We start from the raw sequence: 24,107 nt of genomic DNA, 5'->3' as shown, positions 1-24,107 counted from the left end.
GGGGGGTGGGGAGTTGGGGAGAGATAGCATGGGGAGAAATGCCACATATAGGTGATGGGGAGGAAGGCAGCAAATCACATTGCCACGTGTGTACCTATGCAACAATCTTGCATGTTCTTCACATGTACCCCCAAACCTAAAATGCAACAAAATAAATTTAAAAATATATATATATAAATAAATATTCCAGTCCAGAAATATTAATCTTAAGTATAGGTTTGAAAATCCTTAAATATTCATTACTAAAAATACATATTTTTGTATAACAATAGGCAAGTGTAAATGCTGAACTAAGCGGAAATAAGCAGAGATTCTCTATTCTCAAGTCTAAATTTAACAGTTAAAACTATTATTTCTTCCATAATCTGAGACCTCATGTGTAATTAAGATAAAATAATATATTTAAGTTGCCTCAAACTATTCAGTTCAGATCTGCAGAATGGCTATGCAGGTAGTTTCACAATTGTGGCAAAACTGCAAAGCAGTGAGGAGCAATAATAATCCTACAATTCTATCTGCATATCCAGCACAGATGCTGAAGAACAGAACAAAAACGAGTGAGGAAGCTCTTGGTACTTCGGGGGCTGCTATGTACCGCTAATAATACAGAAAGGGTCATAAAATGGAGGAGTTCCACAAGGCCATCCCATATCTGTGTGTATTTCTAAACTGGGAGGAGAATACCTACTTTCACCGCCCACTTTCAGCACATGCTGTGCAGATTTCCAAGCACGGAAGAGAATCTCTGACCTCCACTCTCAGCATTTTCTGTGCACATTTGCAAGCTGGGATGAGAATACCTACGTTGAGCCCCAGCTTTTGCATTTTCTTTGCATTTGACCTATGACATCACACATTTAGAAAATTACTCCTTCCTTGATTGTTTAAAAAAGGAGAGTATAAACCAATACAGAAAGTGTTCGTTGAATTTTGATGGTCCACACTGATTTTATGATTCAAATTATTTCTTATTCACTCTTGGTTACCAATTTTACTCTCCTCCCATACCAGCCAAGATGGAACCCAAGTATACAAAACGCTCATGTAAGCCAAATACCACATGTTCTCACTTATAAGTGAGAGCTAACTAATATATACACATGGACATAGAGGCAGGGAAGGGTGGGTGAAGGGTGAGGGATGGGAAATTATTTGATGAGTACAATATACACTATTCAGGTGATGGTTACATTAAAAGCCCATACTACACCATTAGACTATATATATCCATGTACCAAAAACTGCACTTATATACCTTAAATTTATTTTTAAAAAACACACATATTGTGAGAAGAAGAAAATATTATTCATTATTTCTGGTTAATATAGATTTTTTTCATCAGATAATTACCTTTCATAAATTTTGGATCATAGGTTTCTCCACAACATGTGTTTCAGTTGGTATATTTAAGTATCTACAATGGTGTAATGGAAGGAAGAGCTAATACCCTGGGTATCAGCATAATCACCTCAGACTCATCCTTCTCCTTCAGCCCCCACTGAAACAGTCAACAACTTCTTACCAATTCTGTCTCTGAAATATCTCTAATCTATGCCCACCTCTCTATTTCACCTCCTAAGCCCATCAGGGTATCTTCACTTGGATCATGACATTAGCTGGGTTGCTAGTTAGGTCTCTTGTCTCTAGCTTCTTGAACTCATCGCCTTTTGTTACAAATCTCAACAGGATGTCCTCCTCACTGCTAACAAGCTTAAGCTGAAATTTAACTTCCAAGATCTGGCCTCAAATTACATTTCTTGCCTCATGTTCTACAATGCCCTATCACTAACCCTATATTCTACCTTCATTCAGGAACTGCTGGTCTCTGAACAATCAAGGTACCTTCATCTCCCCTGCCCTAGATTTAGGGATGGAAAGCTCTTAGTCCTTCCAACCTTACTGTAAATACCATTTCTTCAGGAGGTCTTTTGTGACACATAGAATCAGAACAAATCAGTTTCTCCATTTGGCTTCCATAACACCTAACTAATATTATATTATCTCACTTATCAAACAGTATCATATTTAACTGTACACACACCTCTGTCTGTTTAAGTGGGTGCTAAGAGGACAGGGGTAGTATATGACTTACCATTAGCTCAGAAAACATAGCACAGTCTTACATATGATAGGCACTTTAAAAATTTGCTTGTGTTTTACTGGAAAACAATGTAAAATATGCATTTCTAGAAGCATATTGAGACTTTAGGTAAGTTGGACATAGCAGATCTAGACCTTGCATTATAATTAGATGCTGGGTAAATGCAAGGGGAGAAAAATTAAGAAGTCTTTGTTGTTTTTACAATTTGCATTTATGGCATTTTCAAGCACAGATTTTGGCAGCTTAGAGTTTCTCGGTCCAGGGAAATCAGATGAAAAAGTCCAAGTTTTGGCTGACGCAATCTCAATAAAGCCTTCGGCGACACAGCTTCCTTCCCTACCAGAGAGAAGTATATCACACACTAGGCTGGTGATTATGTTATCTGAGTCAATGAAGTGTATGTGAGAAAATGCCACTAAGAAAACTGGAACAGGACATAGTAGTTCAATCCCTGTACATCTGTAGATAAAGAACAGACAGGAAGAAAAGGACTTGGGTTCTAGACTTCATCATAGCTTCCAATTAAACCATTTAGCGTCTGTTAGTAGGAAGAATGTTGGCTTTGGAATTAAAGAGGCTTAGACTGAAATCCTGGCTCTTATTTCTTACTAGGTAGAAATCAAGGAAATTGCAGAAATCACCTGTCACAGCATTTTCACTGAAAGAAATGGAAAAATAACTGCCCCATGGGCTGATATAAGAGGAAAAAAGCTCAACACAGCACCTACTGTATTTTGGGCATTCAGAAAATAAAAATTCCCTTCACTTCTTTGGGTTTCAATTTTACCTGCGTATAATCAAGATTTATTTAGTTACTAGATAATCTTACGGCTCTTTCCAGCTCTAAAATCCTATCATTTATTTATCCTTAGATGAACAAATAGCACTGAGAATTTGTAGAAGTGTTTTAAAAGCTGTTATACGCTGATGAATATTGCCTTTTCCTTTTAATTGCTTTGGGTTTAATTCTCCCTTTTTTTCTATCCTTTTTTCAGATGGACACTAAAATCATTAATTTTCAAATTCTCATCTTTTATAATTATATAAATTTCAAATTATGGGTTTCTATTTTTTCAGTGTTTAGAATATTTGAAATTTGTATAGTCAAATCCACAAGTTTTTGATATGGTTTTCATATTAGTGCAGTTCAAAATATTTTTAGATTTCCCTTGTGATTTTTCTACTTTGACCCATAGTTTATTTAGAATGGTGTTAACTTTCACATATTTGGACATGTTTAGTCATTTTTCAGTTATTTTTTCATTTTTAATTCCACTGAGGTCAGAGCACAAGTTTAGTGTGACTTCAACCCTTTGAAATTTGTTGAGACTATATGGATGGATTATCCTTTGTACTTTTAGCCAATGTTCTGTGTAATTGAAAAAAGGTATATTCTGCAGTTATTGAATGTGACATTCTATAAATGTTAATTAGGTCATGTTATAAATCATGTAATTCAAATCTACATACTTACGGATTTGCTTTCTACCTCTCTTAGATGTGGAAAGACATTTGTAAATATCTCCAATTATGACTGTAGATTTGTCTATTTCTCCTTTTAGTCAAGATTTTTATATTTTGAAGCCACGTTATTAGGTGCATACAAATACAGAAATATTACATTTTCTGTTGAATTTTTTCATTATGAAACATCTTACTTTACCTTCTTAACTTAAAGCCTACTATATGAAATTGATGTAATTTTCTTTTGGTTAGTCTTTTATAGCATATCTATATCTATATCTATGTCTATATCTATATCTATACTTCTATCATTTTACTCTTAACCAATTTATGCTGTTTCCTTCAAAGGGAACTCTTGCAAACAGCATACAGTTGAACCTGTATTTAATTGGAAGGTTTAGATTACTTACAGTGAATAACATAGCTGGGTTTAAGCTGACATCTTTCTACTTGTTCCATCTATTCTTTAGTCTCGCTTTTAAAATTAGTCATATTTTCTTGATTCTTTGCATGTCTTGTAATTTTCATTGTATTCTGAGCTTCATATTTAAAAGAATGGTTAATAGGGGTCCCTTTCCTATGTTAGACTGATAGGGCAATGAGAGGCTTATCATCACATTCCCACTCATAGGGATGGAGTTTTAGATTCAGCTTACTTTGAATTGAATTAAAATGCCTCAAAGGCAACACCAACTGTTAAGTGTTTGTGCTACATTCTAGTGGGCTTTGTCTCCTGTACACCAAGATATTATTGGAGACTTTATTCTGCCTTGCCATCACAGCTTCCTAACCTCCCACGTTGCCCAGTGCTCAGCAAATACGTCATGGAGAAAACTCCCCATGATTTTGGGGTTCCGCTGTCTATAAAGTCAGCTTACCAAGAACTGACTCGTTTCTTTCTGGAAATTGAGTGTGTCTAATCACCTTTGTCTTCACAGCCCTACTATCTTTTAAAAAATATGATGTTTATATTTTGCCTTTTAAAAAAGTTGTTGCTGGCCTACTTAGAAGTCCTCTGGACTACAGCTATAAAAGTGAACATTCTTCTTTACCAATTAAATTATAAAGAGACTGAGTACTCTCCCATTCACTTTTTCTCCATAATTCTTTTTATTATATAGAAATATGCTATCTTACATCAACTAAACTTAAGCTATGGAAATAGCTTATATATTAGTAAAAGTTTACTGTGGAAATACTTAATATATTAGCAATAATTAATTCAGTGGCCCTCTTGGCTTTTACCAATTAAATATTGTTGAGAAGAAAACTAGTTTTCAATGTTTGCCCATTCTAAAACTCTTTTAGTGATATCAAGAATTTCGGAGATATGGTAACTAGTTGATTTCGACTGGACAAACATTTTTATAAGTAAAGAAATCTTTGTTTCACTGGACTATATGAGCAAAATACCTGGAAAATCTGAGGATTTTAATTTTTATTTAAATTAAATTTGTAAGAAAAATCTTTTTAAACTCGATTGTTTAGTTTGGGTGACTTTCCAGTTCAAATTGATGAGTATTTTTCCATTTTAAAATACATTTTGGGCCAGGTGCAGTGGCTCACGCCTGAAATCCTAGCACTTTGGGAGGCTGAGGCAGATGGATCATGAGCTCAGGAGATTGAGACCATCCTGGCCAACATGGTGAAACCCTGTCTCTACTAAAATTCAAAAAATTAGCTGGGTGTGGTGGCACACTCCTGTAGTCCCAGCTACTTGGGAGGCTGGGGCAGGAGAATTGCTTGAACCTAGGAGGCAGAGGTTGCAGTGAGCCGAGATTGGGCCACTGTACTCCAGCCTGGTGACAGAGTAAGACTCTGTCTCAAAAATAAAATAAAAATAAAATAAAATACATTTTGGTTGGTAGAACTGTACTTATAAAGGTTAGAACTAAATGATACAACCCCCACCCCCTGCACTTTAATTAAAATACAAATGAAAATTAAGTACTTATTTTAATTTTTCATGTGTGTATTTTGTTTTGTATACCTAAAATGATAAAGCAAACATATTAGAATATGGATAAATGTGAAATATTTTCCAAAGCTAAGTGGTTTAAAAAATACTGTAATTCTTTTAAATGATTTAAGAAATCTTACTACATAGTTTTCTTTTACTGAAAATTATTTAAAGAAACTAAATTATAAGGAGACAAAATTTAACTTCAAATAGAGTGGTGAGAAGGTAATAAGGAACTCACCTATATGCTATAAGTTTGAGTAGTGTCACTCAATGACATACAAATATAGAATGTCAGTCTGCCAGTTACAGCTAAAAAGTTTGTCTTGTCTTTACTCTTCTGCCTAGTGAAAAAATAAACTTGCTGAATAACAACAGATTTCACAGTTCAATTCCTTAAGTTTAAAATTTCCTTTCAGTTCGAAATGTAGCTGTCTGGGCTTCTTTCTTCTCCCTTTGTGCATACTGGACTTAGAGTCCACTGCCAGGAGCTGCTTGTGGTGGGTATGAGCATGACCTGTTCTCTGCTCCCTGCTAGCTGTGCCACTGATAGGGGTGTGTGTGTGTGTGTGTGTGTGTGTGTGTGTGTGTGTGAAAATGGAGGTAGAAGTCTGCTTTGATATCTGCTTACACTCAAGCAACAATGGTAATATGCCTGTTCTTTTGGTCTCTGCTGCTTCTTTACCCAATGTTGATAGACTGTGTTTGCTTATATATGTGTGATCTCATAGCCCCATTGAGGATGCTATAAGGGTGTTGGCTCACTGAGAGCTCAGAGAGTTGACAAAGCATACTTCAGGCAAGATTCCTTTTGTCCTGATTCTAAGACATGGAACACTCCTCTAAATGCGAAGTCATGGAAGAACCTCTTACTGGCCTCTGTGAATGGTAATTGGTGCTCCTCTTATTGCACGCATGGTATCAGGCTTGGCTGTCCTAGGGTTGTCTGCCAATGCTTCTCCCACAGCAAATTTCCACCTTATTCACACCACGAATTGAGGAACCTTAGTGAGATGGTATGAGCATCCCCCCAGGGATGGCACATGCATGGTGAGGTGGGGACAGATTCTTTAATACTATAACTAAGCTTTTCAAACTCTATTGCTCAAGACAGCAGAGCATAAGCTGTCTTCTTTTTTATATATAATTTCAAACTTTATTTTAGATTCAGGGCATACATGTGCTGGTTTGTTACCTGGGTGTATTATGTGATGCTGAGATTTGAGATACGATTGATCCCATCACTCAGGTGCTCAGCATTGTACCCAACAGTTTTTCAACCCTTTCCCCCTCCCTCATTCCCTGTGCCACTGATGGCAGCATGTGTGTGTGTGGTTGAGTAGTCCCCAGTTTCTATTGTTACCATCTTTATGTCCATGAGTACCCAATTTTTGGTTCCCACTTAAAAGTGAAAACATGTGGTATTTGTTTTTCTGTTCCTGAGTTAATTCACTTAGGAAAATGGCTTCCAGTTTCACCCATGTTGCTATAAAGAATATAATTTCATCCTTCTCTATGGATGTGTAGTATTCCATGGTGTTTATGTACCACATTTTCTTTATCCAATCCACTAGACATGGACACCTAGGTTGATTCTGTGTCTTTGCTATTGTGCTGTGATGAACATGTGAGTGCATGTGTCTTTTTGGTAGAAAGACTTATTTTATTTTTAATATATACCCAGTCATGGAATTTCTGGGTTGAATGGTAGTTCTAAGTTCTTTCAGAAATCTCCAAACTGCTTTTCACACAGTGGCTGAACTAATTTACATTTCCATCAACAGTATATAATCATTCCCTTTTCCCTACAGCCTCACCAGCATCTGTTGTTGTTTGAGTTTTTAATAATAGTCATCCTGACTAGTGTGAGATGGTATTAGTGTTGTTGAGCATTTTTTTCATATATTTGTGGGCCACTTGTATGTCTTCTCTTGAAAAGTGCCTGTTCATATATTTTACCCATTTTTTAATGAGCTTTTTTTTTTTTTTTTTTTTTTTTTTTGCTAATTCATTGTTTAAATTCCTTACAGATTCTAAATGCCAGACATTAGTCAGATGTATAGTTTTTGAACATTTTCTCCCATTCTGTATGTTGCTGGTTCACTCTGTTGATAGTTTCTTTTGCTGTTCGGAAGCTCTTTAGTTTTATTAGGTACCACTTGTCAATTTTTTTGTTGTTGTTGCAGTTGTTTTTGAGGACTTACTAATAAATTATTTCCCAAGGCAGATGTCCAGAATGATATTTCCTAGGTTTTCTTCTGGGATTCTAATAGTTTGAGGTCTTACATGTAAATCTTTAATTGATCTTGAGTTAATTTTTATATATAGTGAAGGATAGGGGTCCAATTTCATTCTTCTCCATATGGCTAGACAGCTATCCCAATATAATTTATTGGAGAGAATATCTTTCCCCATTGCTTATTTGTGTCAACTTTGTTGAAGATTAGATGACTGTAGGTGTGCAGGTTTATTTCTGGGTTCTCCATTTTGTTCCAATTGTCTATGTGTCTGTTTTTGTACCAGTACCATGCTGTTTGAGTTACTGTAGCCTTATAGCATAGCTTGAAGTTGGGTAATGTGATGCCTTCAGCTTTGTTCTTTTTGGTTAGCATTGCTTTGGCTATTCGCACTATTTTTTGATTCCATATAAATTTTAGGATGGTTTTTTCTACTTCTGTGAAAAACAACATTGGTAATTTGATACAAATAGCATTAAATCTATATATTGCTTTGGATGCATGGATATTTTAATGAATTGATTCTTCCAATCCAGAAGCATGGATTGTTTTCCCATTTGTTTGTATCATCTGTGATTTCTTTTGGCAGTGTTTTGTAGTTCTCCTTGTAGAGATCTTTCACTTCCTTGGTGAGATGTGTTTCTAGGTATTTGAATTTTTTGTGGCTATTGTAAATAGAATTGCATTCTTGATTTATTTGGCTTTCAGCCTGAATGTTATGGATGTATAGAAATGTTACTCATTTTTCTACATAGATTTTGTATCCTGAAACTCTACTGAAGTTGTTTATCAGTTCTGGGAGCCCTTCGGAAGTCTTTATGATATCCTAGGTATAGAATCACATCACACATGAAGAGAGACAGTTTTACTTCTTCTTTTCCTGTTCGATGCCTTTATATATATACATATATATATATTTTAAATTGCATTTTAGGTTCTGGGGTACATGTAAAGAACAATGTGGTTTGCTGCCCCCATCCCCATAACCTATATCTGGCATTTCTCCCCATGTTATCCCTCCCCAACTCCCTACCCCCCACTGTCCCTCCCCTAGTCCTCCCTCACAGACCCCAGTGTGTGATGCTCCCCTCCCTGTGTCCATGTGTTCTCATCGTTCAACACCCGCCTATGAGTGAGAACATTTAGTGTTTGATTTTCTGTTCCTGTGTCAGTTTGCTGAGAATGACAGTTTTCAGGTTCATCCACGTCCCTACAAAGGACACAAACTTATCTTTTTTTATGGCTGCATAGTATTCCATGGTGTATATGTGCCACATTTTCCCTGTCCAGTATATCATCGATGGGCATTTGGGTTGGTTCCAAGTCTTTGCTATTATGAACAGTGCTGCAATGAACATACATGTGCATGCGTCCTTACAATAGAATGATTTGTAATCCTTTGGATATATACCCAGTAATGGGATTGCTGGGTCAAATGGAATTTCTATTTCTAGGTCCTTGAGGAATCACCACACTGTCTTCCACAATGGTTGAACTAATTTACACTCCCACCAACAGTGTAAAAATGTTCCTGTTTCTCCACATCCTCTCCAACATCTGTTGTCTACAGATTTTTTTTAATGATCACCATTCTAACTGTTGTGAGATGGCATCTCAATGTGGTTTTGATTTGCATTTCTCTAATGACCAGTGATGATGAGCATTTTTTCATATGTTTCTTGGCCTCATATATGTCTCCTTTTGAAAAGTGTCTGTTCACATCCTTTGCCCATTTTTGAATGGTTTTTTTTTTTTTCTTGTAAATCTGCTTTAGTTCTTTGTAGATTTTGGATATAAGTCCTTTGTCAGATGGGTAGATTGCAAAAATTTTTTCCCATTCTGTTGGTTGCCAGTTCATTCTAATGATTGTTCCTTTTGCTGTGCAGAAGCTCTGCAGTTTAATTAGATCCCATTTGTCTATTTTGGCTTTTGCTGCCAAAGCTTTTGGTGTTTTAGTTATGAAGTCTTTGCCTATGCTTATGTCCTCAATGGTTTTGCCTAGGTTTTCTTCTAGAGTTTTTATGGTTTAAGTCTTTAATCCATCTGGAGTTAATTTTAGTGTAAGGTGTTAGGAAGGGGTCCAGTTTCTGCTTTCTGCACATGGCTAGCCAGTTTTCCCAACACCATTAATTAAACAGGGCATCCTTTCCCCACTGCTTGTTTTTGTCAGGTTTGTCAAAGATCACATGGTTGTAGATGTGTGGTGTTGCCTCTGAGGCCTCTGTTCTGTTCCATTGGTCTATATCTCTGTTTTGGTACCAGTACCATGCTGTTTTGATTACTGTAGCCTTATAGCATAGTTTTAAGTCAGGTAGTGTGATGCCTCCAACTTTGTTCTTTTTGCTTAGAATTGACTTGACTATGCGGGCTCTCTTTTGGTTCCATATGAAGTTTAAGGTGGTTTTTTCCAGTTCTGTGAAGAAGGTCACTGGTAGCTTGCTGGGGATAGTGTTCAATCTATAAATTACTTTGGGCAATATGGCCATTTTCATGATACTGATTCTTCCTAACCATGAGCATGGAATGTTTCCACAACTGTTTGTGCCCTCTCTTATTTTGTTGAGCAGTGGTTTGTAGTTCTTCTTGAAGAGGTCTTTTATATCCCTGGTTAGTCATATTCCTAGGTATTTTATTCTCTTGGTAGCAATTGAATGGCAGTTCATTCTTGATTTGGCTCTCTTTAAGTCTGTTAGTGGTGTATAGGAATGCTTGTGATTTTTGCACATTGATTTTGTATCCTGAGACTTTGCTGAAGTTGCTTATCAGTTTAAGGAGATTTTGGGCTGAGGCAATAGGGTCTTCTAAATATACAATCATGTCATCTGCAAATAGAGACAATTTGAGTACCTCCTTTCCTAATTGAATGCCCTTTATTTCTTTTTCTTGCTGATTGCTCTCGCTAGAACTTCCAATACTATATTGAATATAGTGGTGAGAGAGGGCATCCTTGTCTAGTGCCAGATTTCAGAGGGAATGCTTCCAGTTTTTGCCCATTCACTATGACATTGGCTGTGGGTTTATTGTAGATAGCTTTTATTATTTTGAGATATGTTCCGTTGATACCTAGTTTATTGAGAGTTTTTAGCATAAAGGACTGTTGAATTTTGTCAAAGGCCTCTGCATTTACTGAGATAATCATGTGGTTTTTGTCATTGGTTCTGTTTATGTGCCAAATTATGTTTATAGACTTGTTTATGTTGAACCAGCCTTGCATCCTGGGGATGAAGCCTACTTGATCATGACGGATAAGCTTTTTGACGTGCTGTTGCAGTTGGTTTGCCAGTATTTTATTGAAGATTTTTGCATCTATGTTCATCATGGATATTGGCCTGAAATTTTCTTTTCTTGTTGAGTCTTTGCTGGGTTTTGGTATCAGGATGATGTTGGTCTCATAAAATGATTTGGGGAGGAGTCCCTCTTTTTGGATTGTTTGAATAGCTTCAGAAGGAGTGGTAACAGCTCCTCTTTGTATGTCTGGCAGAATTTGGCTGTGAACCCATCTGGATCTGGTCCTTTTTTGGTTAGTAAGCTATTAACTGCTGCCTCAACTTCAGCCCTATGTTATTGGTCTATTCAGGGTTTCACCTTCTTTCTGGTTTAGGCTTGGGAGGGTGTAAGTGTCCAGGAATTTATCAATTTCTTCCAGGTTTACTGGTTTATGTGCCTAGAGTTGTTTGTAGTAATTCTCTGATGGTGGTTTGTATTTCTGTGGAATATGAGGTGATATCCCCTTTATCGTTTTTTATTGCATCTATTCGATTATTCTCTCTTTTCTTTTTTATTAGTCTGGATAGTGGTCTGTTTATTTTGTCGATCTTTTCAAAAAACCAGCTGATGGATTTATTGATTTTTAAAAAAATTTGTTTTACTTTAGGTGCATACTATATCTGGCATTTCTCCCCATGTTATCCCCCCCTCACCCCCCACCTCCATTGTCTCTCCCCTACCGCCCCAACTGTCCCCTGTGTGTGATGTTCCTCTCCCTGAGTCCACGTGTTCTTCTTGTTCAACGCCCACCTATGAGTGAGAACATACAGTGCTTGGCTTTCTGTTCTTGGGTCAGTTTGCTGGGAATGATGGTTTCCAGATTCATCCAAGTCCCTACAAAGGACATGAACTCATTGTTTTTTATGGCTGTGTAGTATTCTATGGTGTATATGTGCTACATTTTCTTTGTCCATTCTATCACTGATGGGCATTTGGGATGGTTTCAGGACTTTGCTATTGTACACAGGGCTGCATTTTGTGTCTCTATCTCCTTCAGTTCTGCTCTGATCTTAGTTATTTCTTGTCTTCTGCTAGCTTTTGAGTTTTTTATCTTGCTCCTCTAGCTCTTTCAATTTTGATGATAGGGTATCGATTTTAGATCTTTCCTTGCTTCTCATGTGGGCATTTATTGCTATAAATTTTCCTCTAGACACTGCTTTAAATGTGTCTCAGAGATTCTGGTACATGTGCCTTCATTCTCATTGGTTTCAAAGAACATTTTTATTTCTGCCTTCATGCCATTGTTTATCCAGTCAACATTCAAGAGCCAGTTGTTCAGTTTCCATGAAGTTGTGTGGTTCTGAGTTAGTTTCTGAATTCTGAGTTCTAATTTGATTGCACTGTGGTCTGAGAGATTGTTATGATTTCCATTCTATTGCATTTGCTGAGGAGTGATTTACTTCCAATTACGTGGTCAATTTTAGAGTAGGCGTGATGCGGTGCTGAGAAGAATGTATATTCTGTGGATTTGGGGTGGAGGGTTCTGTAAATGTCTATTAAGTTTGCTTGGTACAGGTCTGAGTTCAAGTCCTGAATATCCTTGTTAATTTTCTGTCTCATTGATCTGTCTAATATTGACAGTGGAGTGTTAAAGTTTCATATTTCTTGGAGGCTTTGTTCATTTCTTTTTACTCTTTTTTTCTCTAATCTTGCCTTCTCATTTTATTTCATTGAGTTGATCTTCAATCTCTGATATCCTTTCTTCTGCTTGGTCTATTTGGCTACTGAAACTTGTGTATGCTTCATGAAGTTCTCGTGTTGTGTTTTTCAGCTCCATCAATTCATTTATATTCCTCTCTAAGCTGTTTATTCTGGTTAACATTTCGTCAAACCTTTTTTCAAGGTTCTTAGTTTCTTTGCATTGGGTTAGAACATGATCTTTTAGCTCAGAGAAGTTTATTACCCACCTTCTGAAGCTTGTTTCTGTCAATTCATCAGACTCATTCTCCATCCAGCCTTGTTCCCTTGCTGGTGAGGAGTTGTGATCCCTTGGAGGAGGAGAGGCATTCTGGTTTTGGGTATTTTCATCCTTTTTCTGCTGGTTTCTTCCCACCTTTGTGGATTTATCTACCTGTGGTCTCTGTGGTTGGTGACTTTTCAGATGGGGCCTCTGAGTGGACATCCTTTTTATTGCTGATGAAGTTATTTCTTTCTGTTTTTTAGTTTTCCTTCTAACAGTCAGGCCCCCCTGCTGTAGGTCTACTCCAGACCCTGCTTGCCTGGGGATCACCTGCAGTGGCTGCAGAACACTAAGGGTTACTGCTAGTTTCTTCTTCTGTTATCTTTGTTCCAGAAGGAAACCTGCTAAATGTCAGCCTCAGCTCTCCTTTATGAAGTCTCTGGTTACATGGGGGTTGGGGAGCTCCTTGAGGAAACAGTATGTCCCTTATAGGAGCTCAAGTGCTGAGCTGTTGAATCAGCCTTGCATCCCAGAAATTAAACCTACTTGATCATGGTGACTTAACTTTTTAAGTACTGCTGGATCTGGTTTGCTAGTATTTTGTTCAGAATTTCCGCATCTACATTCACCAGGAATAACTGCCTGTAGTTTTCTTTTTTTCCACTGTGTCTTTGCCAGGTTTTGTCTTTTATCAGGTATTAGGGTGATGCTGGTTTTTAAGAATGAGTTTGGGAGCAGTCCCTTCTCCTTAAGTTTTTGGAATAGTTTCACTATAATAGGTGTCAGCTCTGCTGTGTACATCTGGTAGAATTTGTCGTGAATGTATCTGGTTCTGGGCTTTTTTTTTTTTTGGTTGGTAGGTTTATTACTGATTCAGTTTTGGATCTCAATATTGGTTTGCTTAGGGTTTCAATTTCTTCTTGATTCAATATGGGGAGATTTCGCTTCCAGGAATTTGTCCATTTCCTCTATATTTTCTAGTTTGTGTGCTCAGTTGTGTTTATAATAGTCCCTGAGGATCTTCTGTATTTCTGTGTGATCAGTTGTAATGTCACCTTTGTTTTTTCTGAATGAAGTCACCTACTTCTATCAACTTCTGCCATGAGGCAGGCCTGTATTCATAGTCCAGGATCAATGCTCCAACTCTGTGAGCAATTTTTTCAGATACTCCACATTTGGAGGGGTGACAAAAAGAAAGCCCCCTCTTCCCTATAAATATGCACCATGGAGAAGGGTGGGGATGAGATAATGAGAGAATTAGAATCACATGACCTCTGATCTCTCCAAAAGGTCATATTCCTCTTCCTCTACAAAAGGATTTTCTATGGACTAGGGACTGCGACAAATAGGTGGGAGAGATTCTGTTGAACCTTCCACACTTTGCAAAGGCTGAAGCAATTTTTTACGCCTAAAAGGTGATGAACATGATTTGTTACTCAGCTGTGAGTTGTCTCCCTGCTAGGAGCTGCCCTGGTCAGAATCCTTCCCTGGGGATAAGTAAAGCTTTTAGTCAGTAAATATCAGTAAATTAATATCTAGAAAAATAAAATATGTATGTACCATATATGTCTACATTTTATTAATACACAAATAAGAATGAATTAAAATCCTTTAACATTTGACTGAATGAAGCCTTAATACTTTTTACATTTAGATTATCAACATTTTTAAAGGGAAAAATTATAATAGCACATAAATGCCTAATATAAAAGAAAACTTTTTATTCTCATTTGAAAACAGCTTAAATCACAGTTTAAGTTATTTGGTCTAAAATTACTGGTTGTTAGCCTGTTATGGGTTTACAAATAACTCATACATATAGCATCACATTTGGTCCCCACAACAAACCTTTGAAATTGATTCAAAATTTACTTTTTGTTTTCTGTTATTATTTTCCCATATTTGTAAATGTGATTATTAAAGCACAATTAAGTTAGTGACTTTTTCCCTCAGAACTTGCCCCCAGGTCTCTCACTTGATTGTAAAATGAAAATTTTGGGCTCTTCCCACTGCACTTGCCTGCCTCTATACATTTATTCAAATGTTGTTTTTCTCAGTAAGATGATGTATGCTTTACAATATGTCTCCCGAACTAGTCCTCTGAGAGCAGGACCAGACACACGTCCAGGCCTTGTCGCTCTAGCACCCTCATCTCTTTGTGGCCACAAACACGTGTAAAACAGCTGTCCAGAATTACAGCACAGCTTGCATGTCCGTTGGAACCTCAGGCCATTATCTAAATGACAACTCTTAGGAAATGAAGTCGAAAAAGGCCAAGCACGAACAATACTGAAGACCAAGTTCCCTTCGGGCCTCAATTCCCTGGGTGTTTAAAAGGAAGGCACCGTCTGGTCCTAAATTTATTTGGATCTAACATAAAGGCTAAAGTCTGTGAAGCCTTTGAAGATATAAAAACATTATTTTCATTCAGCAGTAGTGAATTTCCTTGCCAAAGACTTCAGCATTAAGGGAAGTATTATGCTAAGCTCTGCATCCCACAGGGGTCATCCTGACTTCTAGAAATATCCACCAGGGAGCACTGGGCAAGGAAACTGGAGCTTAAAAGCAACACACATGTCAGTTGTTACCATAGTTACAACAGGAAAGGCCATAAGAGGTGTACTTTTTTTTTTTCTATAAGCAGTGAGACATAAGCCTTGTATAATTTAGGATCACTGGGGTGAATAATCCTAGCTTTATCTGCAGGGTTTTATCATGGTTTCCTGAGTTTAAACATGTAACGGGGGAGCAGAAGAAGGGATAAATGATTTGTTTATGCTCAATAAAGATGTTGCTGCTGTTCTGTCAGCTAACCTTTACTCTTAGGACTTATACAAACTTGCAAAGCCTTTAAATTATTTATTCTCCTACCAGCAAATTATTAGAATTCAGAGTCATGTCTAATTTTAGTTAGCTTAGGTATGGTACTAGACGGGGTTATATAACGGGGAGAACATCTCTCTCGTTCCTAAATTTCTGAGGCTGGATTATTGTAGAACTATGGAGATCACAGTAATGAGATTTCCCAGGACATTCCCATGGTGGGTTATGCTTCCCAAATCTGGCTTTCTAAGCATAATGGAATCTGGCCTAACCTGTCTTCCAATATTTAGATCTCTTCGATAGTACCCCTGTCAGAGTAGTCTGTGTTCTTCACTTCAATGAAAACTTTTTTGGTGCTGCATCACTACAGTTTGAGCCAGGTGATTTCATTTTAGACAGCTGTGACAGATGACACAACAAGAAACAATGAACACTTTTTAATGGGTTACTATATGTGAAATAGTATAAAAGCACTTAAAATTTCATTTGATTCTTAGAATGACCCAATAAGGTAGATAACTATTATTATCACTTCCACTTTACAGACAAAAACTAAGGCTTAGAATAGTGAAGCAACTCCTGCAGTGCTTCACATGACTTGACAGCTATGAAATGTCAAGTCAGAACCCAGATACTGGACCCCAAAACTTGAGAGAAAGCTCTATCCTTTAACTTCTTCACCCAAAGCTGAAATCCACTTCCTAGTTCTATCCTCCAATGGCCCCTGGAAAAAAAAATCTCTTCCACTACTTGCTCTTCAGATATTTAACACAACTTTCAGGCCTCTTTTATAGAATTCTTTTCAGGCTACAGGACACTGTTTTAGGTGTTCATTCCCCAAAACCCCTAAACCATGTATTTTTCTCATTTGGCTTATTGCAGTAGCTCTCTAAAGCTCCGCCTGCTCTGTCTATTCTTCACCCAGCAGCCAAGGCTGTCCTTAAAATACAAGTCAAATCACCTCATTCCTCTGCTCAAAACATTTCTTCAGGTTTTCCTGTCACTCAAATTGAAACCTTAGTAGTCCATTTGAAGATTAAAGAATTTTCCTACTAAAATTACCTTTCCAAAATTGATGGTTCCCAATTATGCTGAGCCGTAACTGCAGTCTTCTTACTCTTAAAGACTACAAGGCCCCATGATACGTCCTCTACATCCCACTCCCTCCTCCCTATTCATACTTGTTCCAGGCACAGAGGCCTGCTTGCTGTTCCCTGAAAATGCCAGCCCTTCTTCCTGGAGTGTCTGACCTGGAATATCCACATCTGGTTCTTTCCTCCTCCTCTTACCATCTTCCCTTCAGAGTCACCTTATAAGTGAGGCCTTCTCTGACTACGTTATCTTAAGTAGCAAATCTCTCCACTCACTGGTATTCTCTCTTCTTTCATTTCTGTATTTTTCTCCATAGTACCTATCACCATCTGACTTACTGTTTATCTTACATATTTGGTTTTTGCCTGCGTCTTCCACCCACATTAGAATGTAAGCTCCAGGAAGGCAGGACATTTTAACTTCTTAGTTCAATTCTAAGGTTGAATAATAAGGAACTGGCCCACAAAATAACAATTTCGTATGGGTCAACCGACCATACCCCCAGCACTAAGAGCAGCCCTTGGCACACAGTAGCACTCAAGTGGCTGGCGAGTAAACAACTTATCTATATATGGAATACTACAAATATTATATGATACAGCCTTTATATACTTCACTAGCCTGTGTAAGAAATTTACCATCAGCTGGTCAAATTTCTGATATCATCTCAGTAGATCTTCCTAATCCTATGCGGAGCCAAATATAGATGGATATGCAAGTGAATATTAAGAACACTTTTGCTGACATATTGAACCTAGTTTTTAACAGGATGATGTGATTTTTTTTTCATAGCACTCACTAGTAATTTTAACACTCATCTGTCAGTTTTAGAGCAACCTAGGTCCAAAGGGGCAACTTCCCTATCGATTGGTAGGATCTGTTTGGATTCAAGACAAGACTTTCTTAAGCTAAATTAAGGCAATGATTTTGCACAGTCACCTGCCATAGGATGACCTATTTATCTTACTACCACTGTGCTTACACAGAGGAGTGAGTATTCTTCAGAAAATAATGAATTAGTAATAATGTTCCACTTGAAATATCTTGTTATTTAGCTTATAATGAACATGTAGCTGAAAATCATTGTAGAAACAAACTTTGTCACAGGGCATCATTTGCTACTGGCAGATGAGACGTAGTATGTTTGATTTACTTTAACAACATTTCAGCCACTTTGTTAAAAAAAATGCCAGAAATTCTAGTGTTAGGAAATAGAAACACTATGATGGAATATATTATACAATAAGATAAGAAAACCTAGGATAATTATTGTAGGTCTGAAAGAGTAATCCTTATTGTTGATCAAAGGGTGTTGTAGAAATTCCTGTCAAACCCAAGTCATCCCTTTGATTACCATTTCCAATTATTCACTGTTGATTTGTAGCACTTCTTATGGAAAGTTGAAGTTTTTTTTCTCACACATTGAGAGCCAGAAGACAGCTTAAAATGTTTAAATAGACATAAAAACTTCTTTTTCCTCCTCATTTAAAAAGCCCCTTACAAATCACAAATCAGCAAGAATTCTCACATTCATCTAAAAGCTAATATAAAACATTAGTTTTTTTATACCCACAACAAAACATGGACCTGCAGAAGTTTTCAAGCAATCCTCCAGCAGTTTCATGCGGGTCTTCTGGAGCTCTGGGCTGTCCCAGTCATCTTCTTCCACTCCCCAGTACAGATCTATGACCTGGGGACAAATGGATGAAACAGCATCAGTTTACCTGCAGGGTTTGTTCTTATTTACAATGTCAAGCTAATGTGACTTTTAACTTTGTCTTTGCAGCATGTTTTCTCTTACAGAAGGAAAATGATTTTTAAGATCCATTTAAAGAGATTTTTCACTCCATGATGGGTTGTGAATGAACATGATAATTTCTTATTGTGTTTCTGATTATATTGCTGACTTGGGCCCAGAGAAAATGAAATGCTAACTGTTGAAGGCTTTGGAGCCTGGGATTTTGTTGTCTTGAATTGGTAACAGAATTTTAAGGTCCGAAGCAGCTGGGATAAGGTTACCATAAAATTTAAGACAATTAAATCACTATATGTTTATAATGTTACCATATGTATTAATATGAGGAAAACCATAATGGACATTACCATATACTGATTTCAAGTCAGACATCTACATTTCTTTAAAAAAAAAAAAAAAAGAAAGCCCTGTCATCGTCACACTTTATCATATGAGGACAGATATTTTGCTTATGTCTGTTTTATCTGTAAGCAGTTTGGCTTTCATCAATATATATCTGAAAAACATGTACTGGCAAAAATGAAAGGTATGCCTTACAGAAAAGTGAGGATAATAGGGTCCTCTGTCTCCCTACTTCAAAGACTACTAAAGAAGACTCTGGCAGTCTATAACAAACTTTGACAAGTTCACTCTTTGAAAAGTGCTGTGGAGAGCATGATGGATTTCATTACCTTCACTCAACTGCTATCTGCATAAAGTAAACGTTCCCAATTGTAGCTTTGAAAATGTCTTTTCCTTTCCTTGCTTCCCATAGGCAGAAACAAGACCCTCCCACTCTTTTCCTCCTGCTTACATGACACTTGGTGAGATGAAAGCTCAGAGTATGGGTCTTCCCTTGTGGTCCCAGCAGATCCTGGGGACTTTGTGCAAGTCCCATTTCTTGTCTATGGGCCCCCACAGATCTGGCTTGTCCAGATCTTTGTCTAAATGTATTTGAGTTTTTAGAAGGCTAACAGATAAATGCCAACTCTTTAAAAAATATTTTCATGGCCCATTCCATGGGTTTTATCATATATGAAAATATCAGCACTGATTTTGGGGCTCTTCCCTTTAATCTGTCTTACCAAGTTTAATCACACAATATGAAGAAAGGGGACATCAAAGAAGGCAACTTCATTATCCAGTTTGAAGGCCTCTAAGTGGGATACTTAAAAGTAAGTATAAATTAGTAAAAATTAAAAAATTCAGTTCTTCAAGTGCTCAGTAGCTCCATACTGGTTCTCATGTTGGAGAGAGGAGAAACAGAGTATTTCATATCATAGTAAGTTCCACTGGATAGAGCTGTAAATTACTGAGCTTCAGAAGAGCGCAGAAATCATCTAGTAATAAAAGAACAGAATAGGGCTATAAAATAGTCTAATTTGATAAATAACGGATAGCCCATGATGACTTGCAAAGGGTAATGCTTCCAGAAAATGAAAAGGTAAAGAAAACATTTATGGCTTATCTGTTGTTAATCTTTCTGGGTGTTTTACATGCTACAGAGTACCTTTTGGTAAATTAATATCCTGCCACGTGGGGATTTGTGTCTAATGTTTTAAATACAAAAGATGAACTTTTCCACCTCACCATTCTTGGGAAGGATATCCCCAGAGCTGCTGCAAATGCTGAGAAAGTGTCTCCCTCAGTGGAAATAGAATAACCTTCATATGGTACTCTGGTCTCCTGTCCTGAGGAGGACAATAATGAGGGAATGTGTTCTCTTTCTGGGTCCATAACAGGGAGTAGTTTTAAGGGCAAGAATTTCCCAGCACCGCGTTCCCTCCCATCTCTCTCCATCTGGGAGATTTAACAGTTTATGTTTAAATTTCGTGGGTGCAGGAAGAAACTAAGAGTCAATCTCCCCAGCAGAAGTTTAAAGGAAGTCCTTTCATTGGCCAGAGAAACTTGGGGAGGTGGGAATTTCTCCTAGGAAAAATTCCCCTGCTCCGTCACCCACATTGGATTTCCAGCTCTCTGGAATCCCCTCCCATGTAGTGGGAGCTCTCTTTGCCCTCCTGGATTTCCCCTCTGGGGTCCCCTTCCACACTCTCTCATGGAAGCCTGTGCTCCCCTCCTAAACTCCATTTCAATCTCTATTCCCTTCCTCTCAGTGGGGAAGCTGCTTTTCTCTCTTGGATTCCATCTTTCTGGATTCTCTCACTCAGTATGAGAGTTAGCTGTTTCTTTCTCTTTCCTTCTCCTGTTTCTCTCTCTCTAAATAAATCACTTCTTACAAACACTTTTGAGTCTGGTATTCACTGCACACTGTACCATGGTCCCCTCTCTCATTCTTGAGAGGGCAGGAGACCAAGAACCTTGAGAAACATCCTCTCAGGGGAGCTGAGGGCACCCTGAACCCCTGAACTCCAATATTACAGTAATAGCCCTGGTTGAACAACGGGTTAAGAAAAGTTGGCAAGTAGACTGCTTCTCTAGATTCCTCGTCTCTGGGCAGGACATCTCTGAAAGAAAGGCAGAAACCTCAGTCAGGGACTTATATATAAAACTCCCATCTCCTTGGGACAGAGCACCTGGGGGAGGGGTGGCTGTGGGTGCAGCTTCAGCAGACTTAAATATTCATGCTTGCTGGCTCTGAAGAGAGCAGCAGCTCTCCAAGCAAAGCGCTCAAGCTCTGTGAAGGGACAGACTGCCTCCTCAAGTGGGTCCCTGACCCCTGTGCCTCCTGACTGGGAGACACCTTCTAGCTGGGGTCAACAGACACCTCATACAGGAGAGCTCCTGATGGCATCTGGCAGTTGCCCCTCTGGGACAAAGCTTCTAGAGGAAGGAACTGGCAGCAATCTTTGCTGTTCTGCAGCCTCCACTGGTGATGCCCAGGCAAACAGGGTCTGGAGTGAATCTCCAGCAAACTCCAGCAGACCTGCAGCAGAGAAGCCTGATTATTAGAAGGAAAACTAACAAACAGAAAGGAATAGCATCAACATCAACAAAAAGGACGTCCACAAAAAAACCCCCTTTGAAGGTAACCAGCATCAAAGACTAAAGGTAGATAAATCCATGAAGATAAGAAAAAGCCAGTGCAAAAAGACTGTAAGTTCCCACAGAACACCTCTTCTCCTCCAAAAAATCACAGCTCCTTGCCAGCAATGGAACAAAACGGAACAAAGAATCAGTTTGATGAACTGACAGAAGTAGGCTTCAGAAGGTGGGTAATAAATTCTTCTGAGCTAAAGGAGCATATTCTAACCCAATGCAAGGAAGCTAAGAACCTTGAAAAACGGTTAGAGAAATTGCTAGTTAGAATAACCAGTTTAGAGAAGAACATAAATGACCTGATGGAGCTGAAAAACATAACATAAGAACTTCATGAAGCATAGAAAAGTATCAACAGTCGAATTGATCAAGCAGAAGAAAGGATATCAAAGACTGAAGATCAACTTAATGAAATAAAGCATGAAGACATGATTAGAGAAAAAAGAGTGAAAAGGAACAAAAAAAGCCTCCAAGAAATATGGGACTATGTGAAAAGACCAAACCTATGTTTGGTTGGTGTATGGGGAGAATGTGATGGGGAGAATGGAACCAACTTGGAAAACACTCTTCAGGATATTATCCAGGAGAACTTCCCCATCCCAGCAAGATAGCCCAACATTTAAATTCAGGAAGTACAGAGAACACCATAAAGATACATATTCATCAGAAATTTCACGAAGGTTGAAATAAAGGAAAAAATGTTAAGGGCAGCCAGAGAGAAAGGTCAGGTTACCCATAAAGGGAAGCCCATCAGACTAACAGTGGATCTCTTGGCAGAAACCCTACAAGCCAGACGACAGTGAGGGCCAATATTCAACATTCTTAAAGAAAAGAATTTTCGACCCAGAATTTCACATCCAGCCAAACAGCTTCATAAGTGAAGGAGAAATAAAATCCTATACAGATAAGCAAATGCTGAGAGATTTCATCACCACCAGACCTGCCTTACAAGAGCTCCTGAAGGAAGCACTAAATATGGAAAGGAAAAACCAGTACCAGCCACTGCAAAAACATACCAAATTGTAAAGACCATTGACACGATGAAGAAACTGCATCAACTAACAGGCAAAATAACCAGCTAGCATCATAATGACAGGATCAAATTCACACATAACAATATTAACCTTAAATGTAAATGGGCTAAATGCTCCAATTTTAAAGACACAGATTGGCAAATTGGATAAAGAGTCCATACCCACTGGTGTGCTGTATTCAGGAGACCCATATCACATGCAAAGACACACATAGGCTCAAAATAAAGAGACGGGGAAATTTTTACCAAGCAAATGGAAAGCAAAACAAACAAAAAAAACACCACAGGGGTTGTAATCCTAGTCTCTGATAAAACAGACTTTAAACCAAGAAAGATAAAAAAAGAGAAAGAAGGGCATTACTTAATGGTAAAGGGATCAATGGAACTGAAAGAGCCAACTATCCTAAATATATAAGCACTCAATATAGGAGCACTCAGATTTATAAAGCAAGTTCTTAGAGACTTACAAAGAAAGTTAGATTCCCACACAATAATAGTGGGAGACTTAAACACCCCACTGTCAATATTAGGCAGATCAATGAGACAGAAAATTAACAAGGATATTCAAGACTTGAACTTAGCTCTGGACCAAGCAGACCTAATAGACATCTACAGAACTCTCTACCCCAAATCAACAGAATATACATTCTTCTCAGCACCACATCACACTTATTCTAAAATTGATCACATAATTGGAAGTAAAACACTCCTCAGCAAATGCAAAAAAGAAAAAAAAAACCCAGAAATCATAACAAATAGTATGTTACACCACAGTGCAATCAAATTACAACTCAGGATTAAGAAACTCACTCAGAACCACACAATTACATGGAAACTGAACAACCTGCTCCTGAATGACCACTGGGTAAATAACGAAATTAGGGCAGAAATAAATAAGTTCTTTGAAACCAATGAGAACAAAGACACAACATACGAGCATCTCTGTGACACAGCTAAAGCAGTGTTTAGAGGGAAATTTATAGCACCAAATGCCCACAGGAGAAAGTGGGAAAGATCTAAAATTGACATCCTAACATCACAATGAAAAGAACTAGAGAAGCAAGAGATTTTAAGTATCTTAAAAAGAAAAGAAAAGAAAAAAGGCTGGCAAGTGTGAGAAGGGATGGCTTCACTGGTTGGTCAGGGCTTGGAATTTGCTGGGCTTTACCCATGGGTGTGGTCACCATTTCAAGGTCAGTGCCCAAGGATGGTAGGACCTCATGTCCTCTCTGCCAATTTTTTGATCCATGCTTCTGGCACAGAAGGAGAGCAAGAATCAGGGCAAGTTCTTCTCTGTGATGTTTGTATGGCTTGTCCATGGAAAAAGTGATTTGTGTGGAAAACTAAATGGCTGAGACTATTTGAATGTTAAAGAACTTGTTAACAGCTGAATGTTAAAGAACTAGGCTTGCTTAGAGTTAGGCAACTGGGATCCAACTTACTCTTACCTTTTGGTTCTCTTTGGACTGTGTTGAGATCAGAGCACCACACAGCCTC

General features: G+C 38.0%; 1 protein-coding gene across 2 annotated transcripts in view; it reads right to left on the bottom strand.

Annotated features, from left to right (window-relative positions):
• The window catches only part of NWD2 (NACHT and WD repeat domain containing 2), a 205,533-nt gene that overhangs the window by 77,330 nt on the left and 104,096 nt on the right, over positions 1 to 24,107 (bottom strand). For both annotated transcript variants that reach the window (XM_032273768.1, XM_032273771.1), the window contains exon 3: positions 18,419 to 18,535. In XM_032273768.1, the coding sequence (XP_032129659.1) occupies positions 18,419 to 18,535 (117 nt within the window). The remainder of the gene's footprint in view (positions 1 to 18,418; positions 18,536 to 24,107) is intronic.

The sequence above is a fragment of the Sapajus apella genome, unplaced genomic scaffold, assembly GCF_009761245.1.
Source record: "Sapajus apella isolate SASKATOON/1434 unplaced genomic scaffold, GSC_monkey_1.0 scaffold5, whole genome shotgun sequence".
NCBI classification, from domain to species: Eukaryota; Metazoa; Chordata; class Mammalia; order Primates; family Cebidae; genus Sapajus; species Sapajus apella.
Note: the sequence above shows the minus strand (reverse complement) of the source record. Positions and strands in the feature narration are given on the sequence as shown.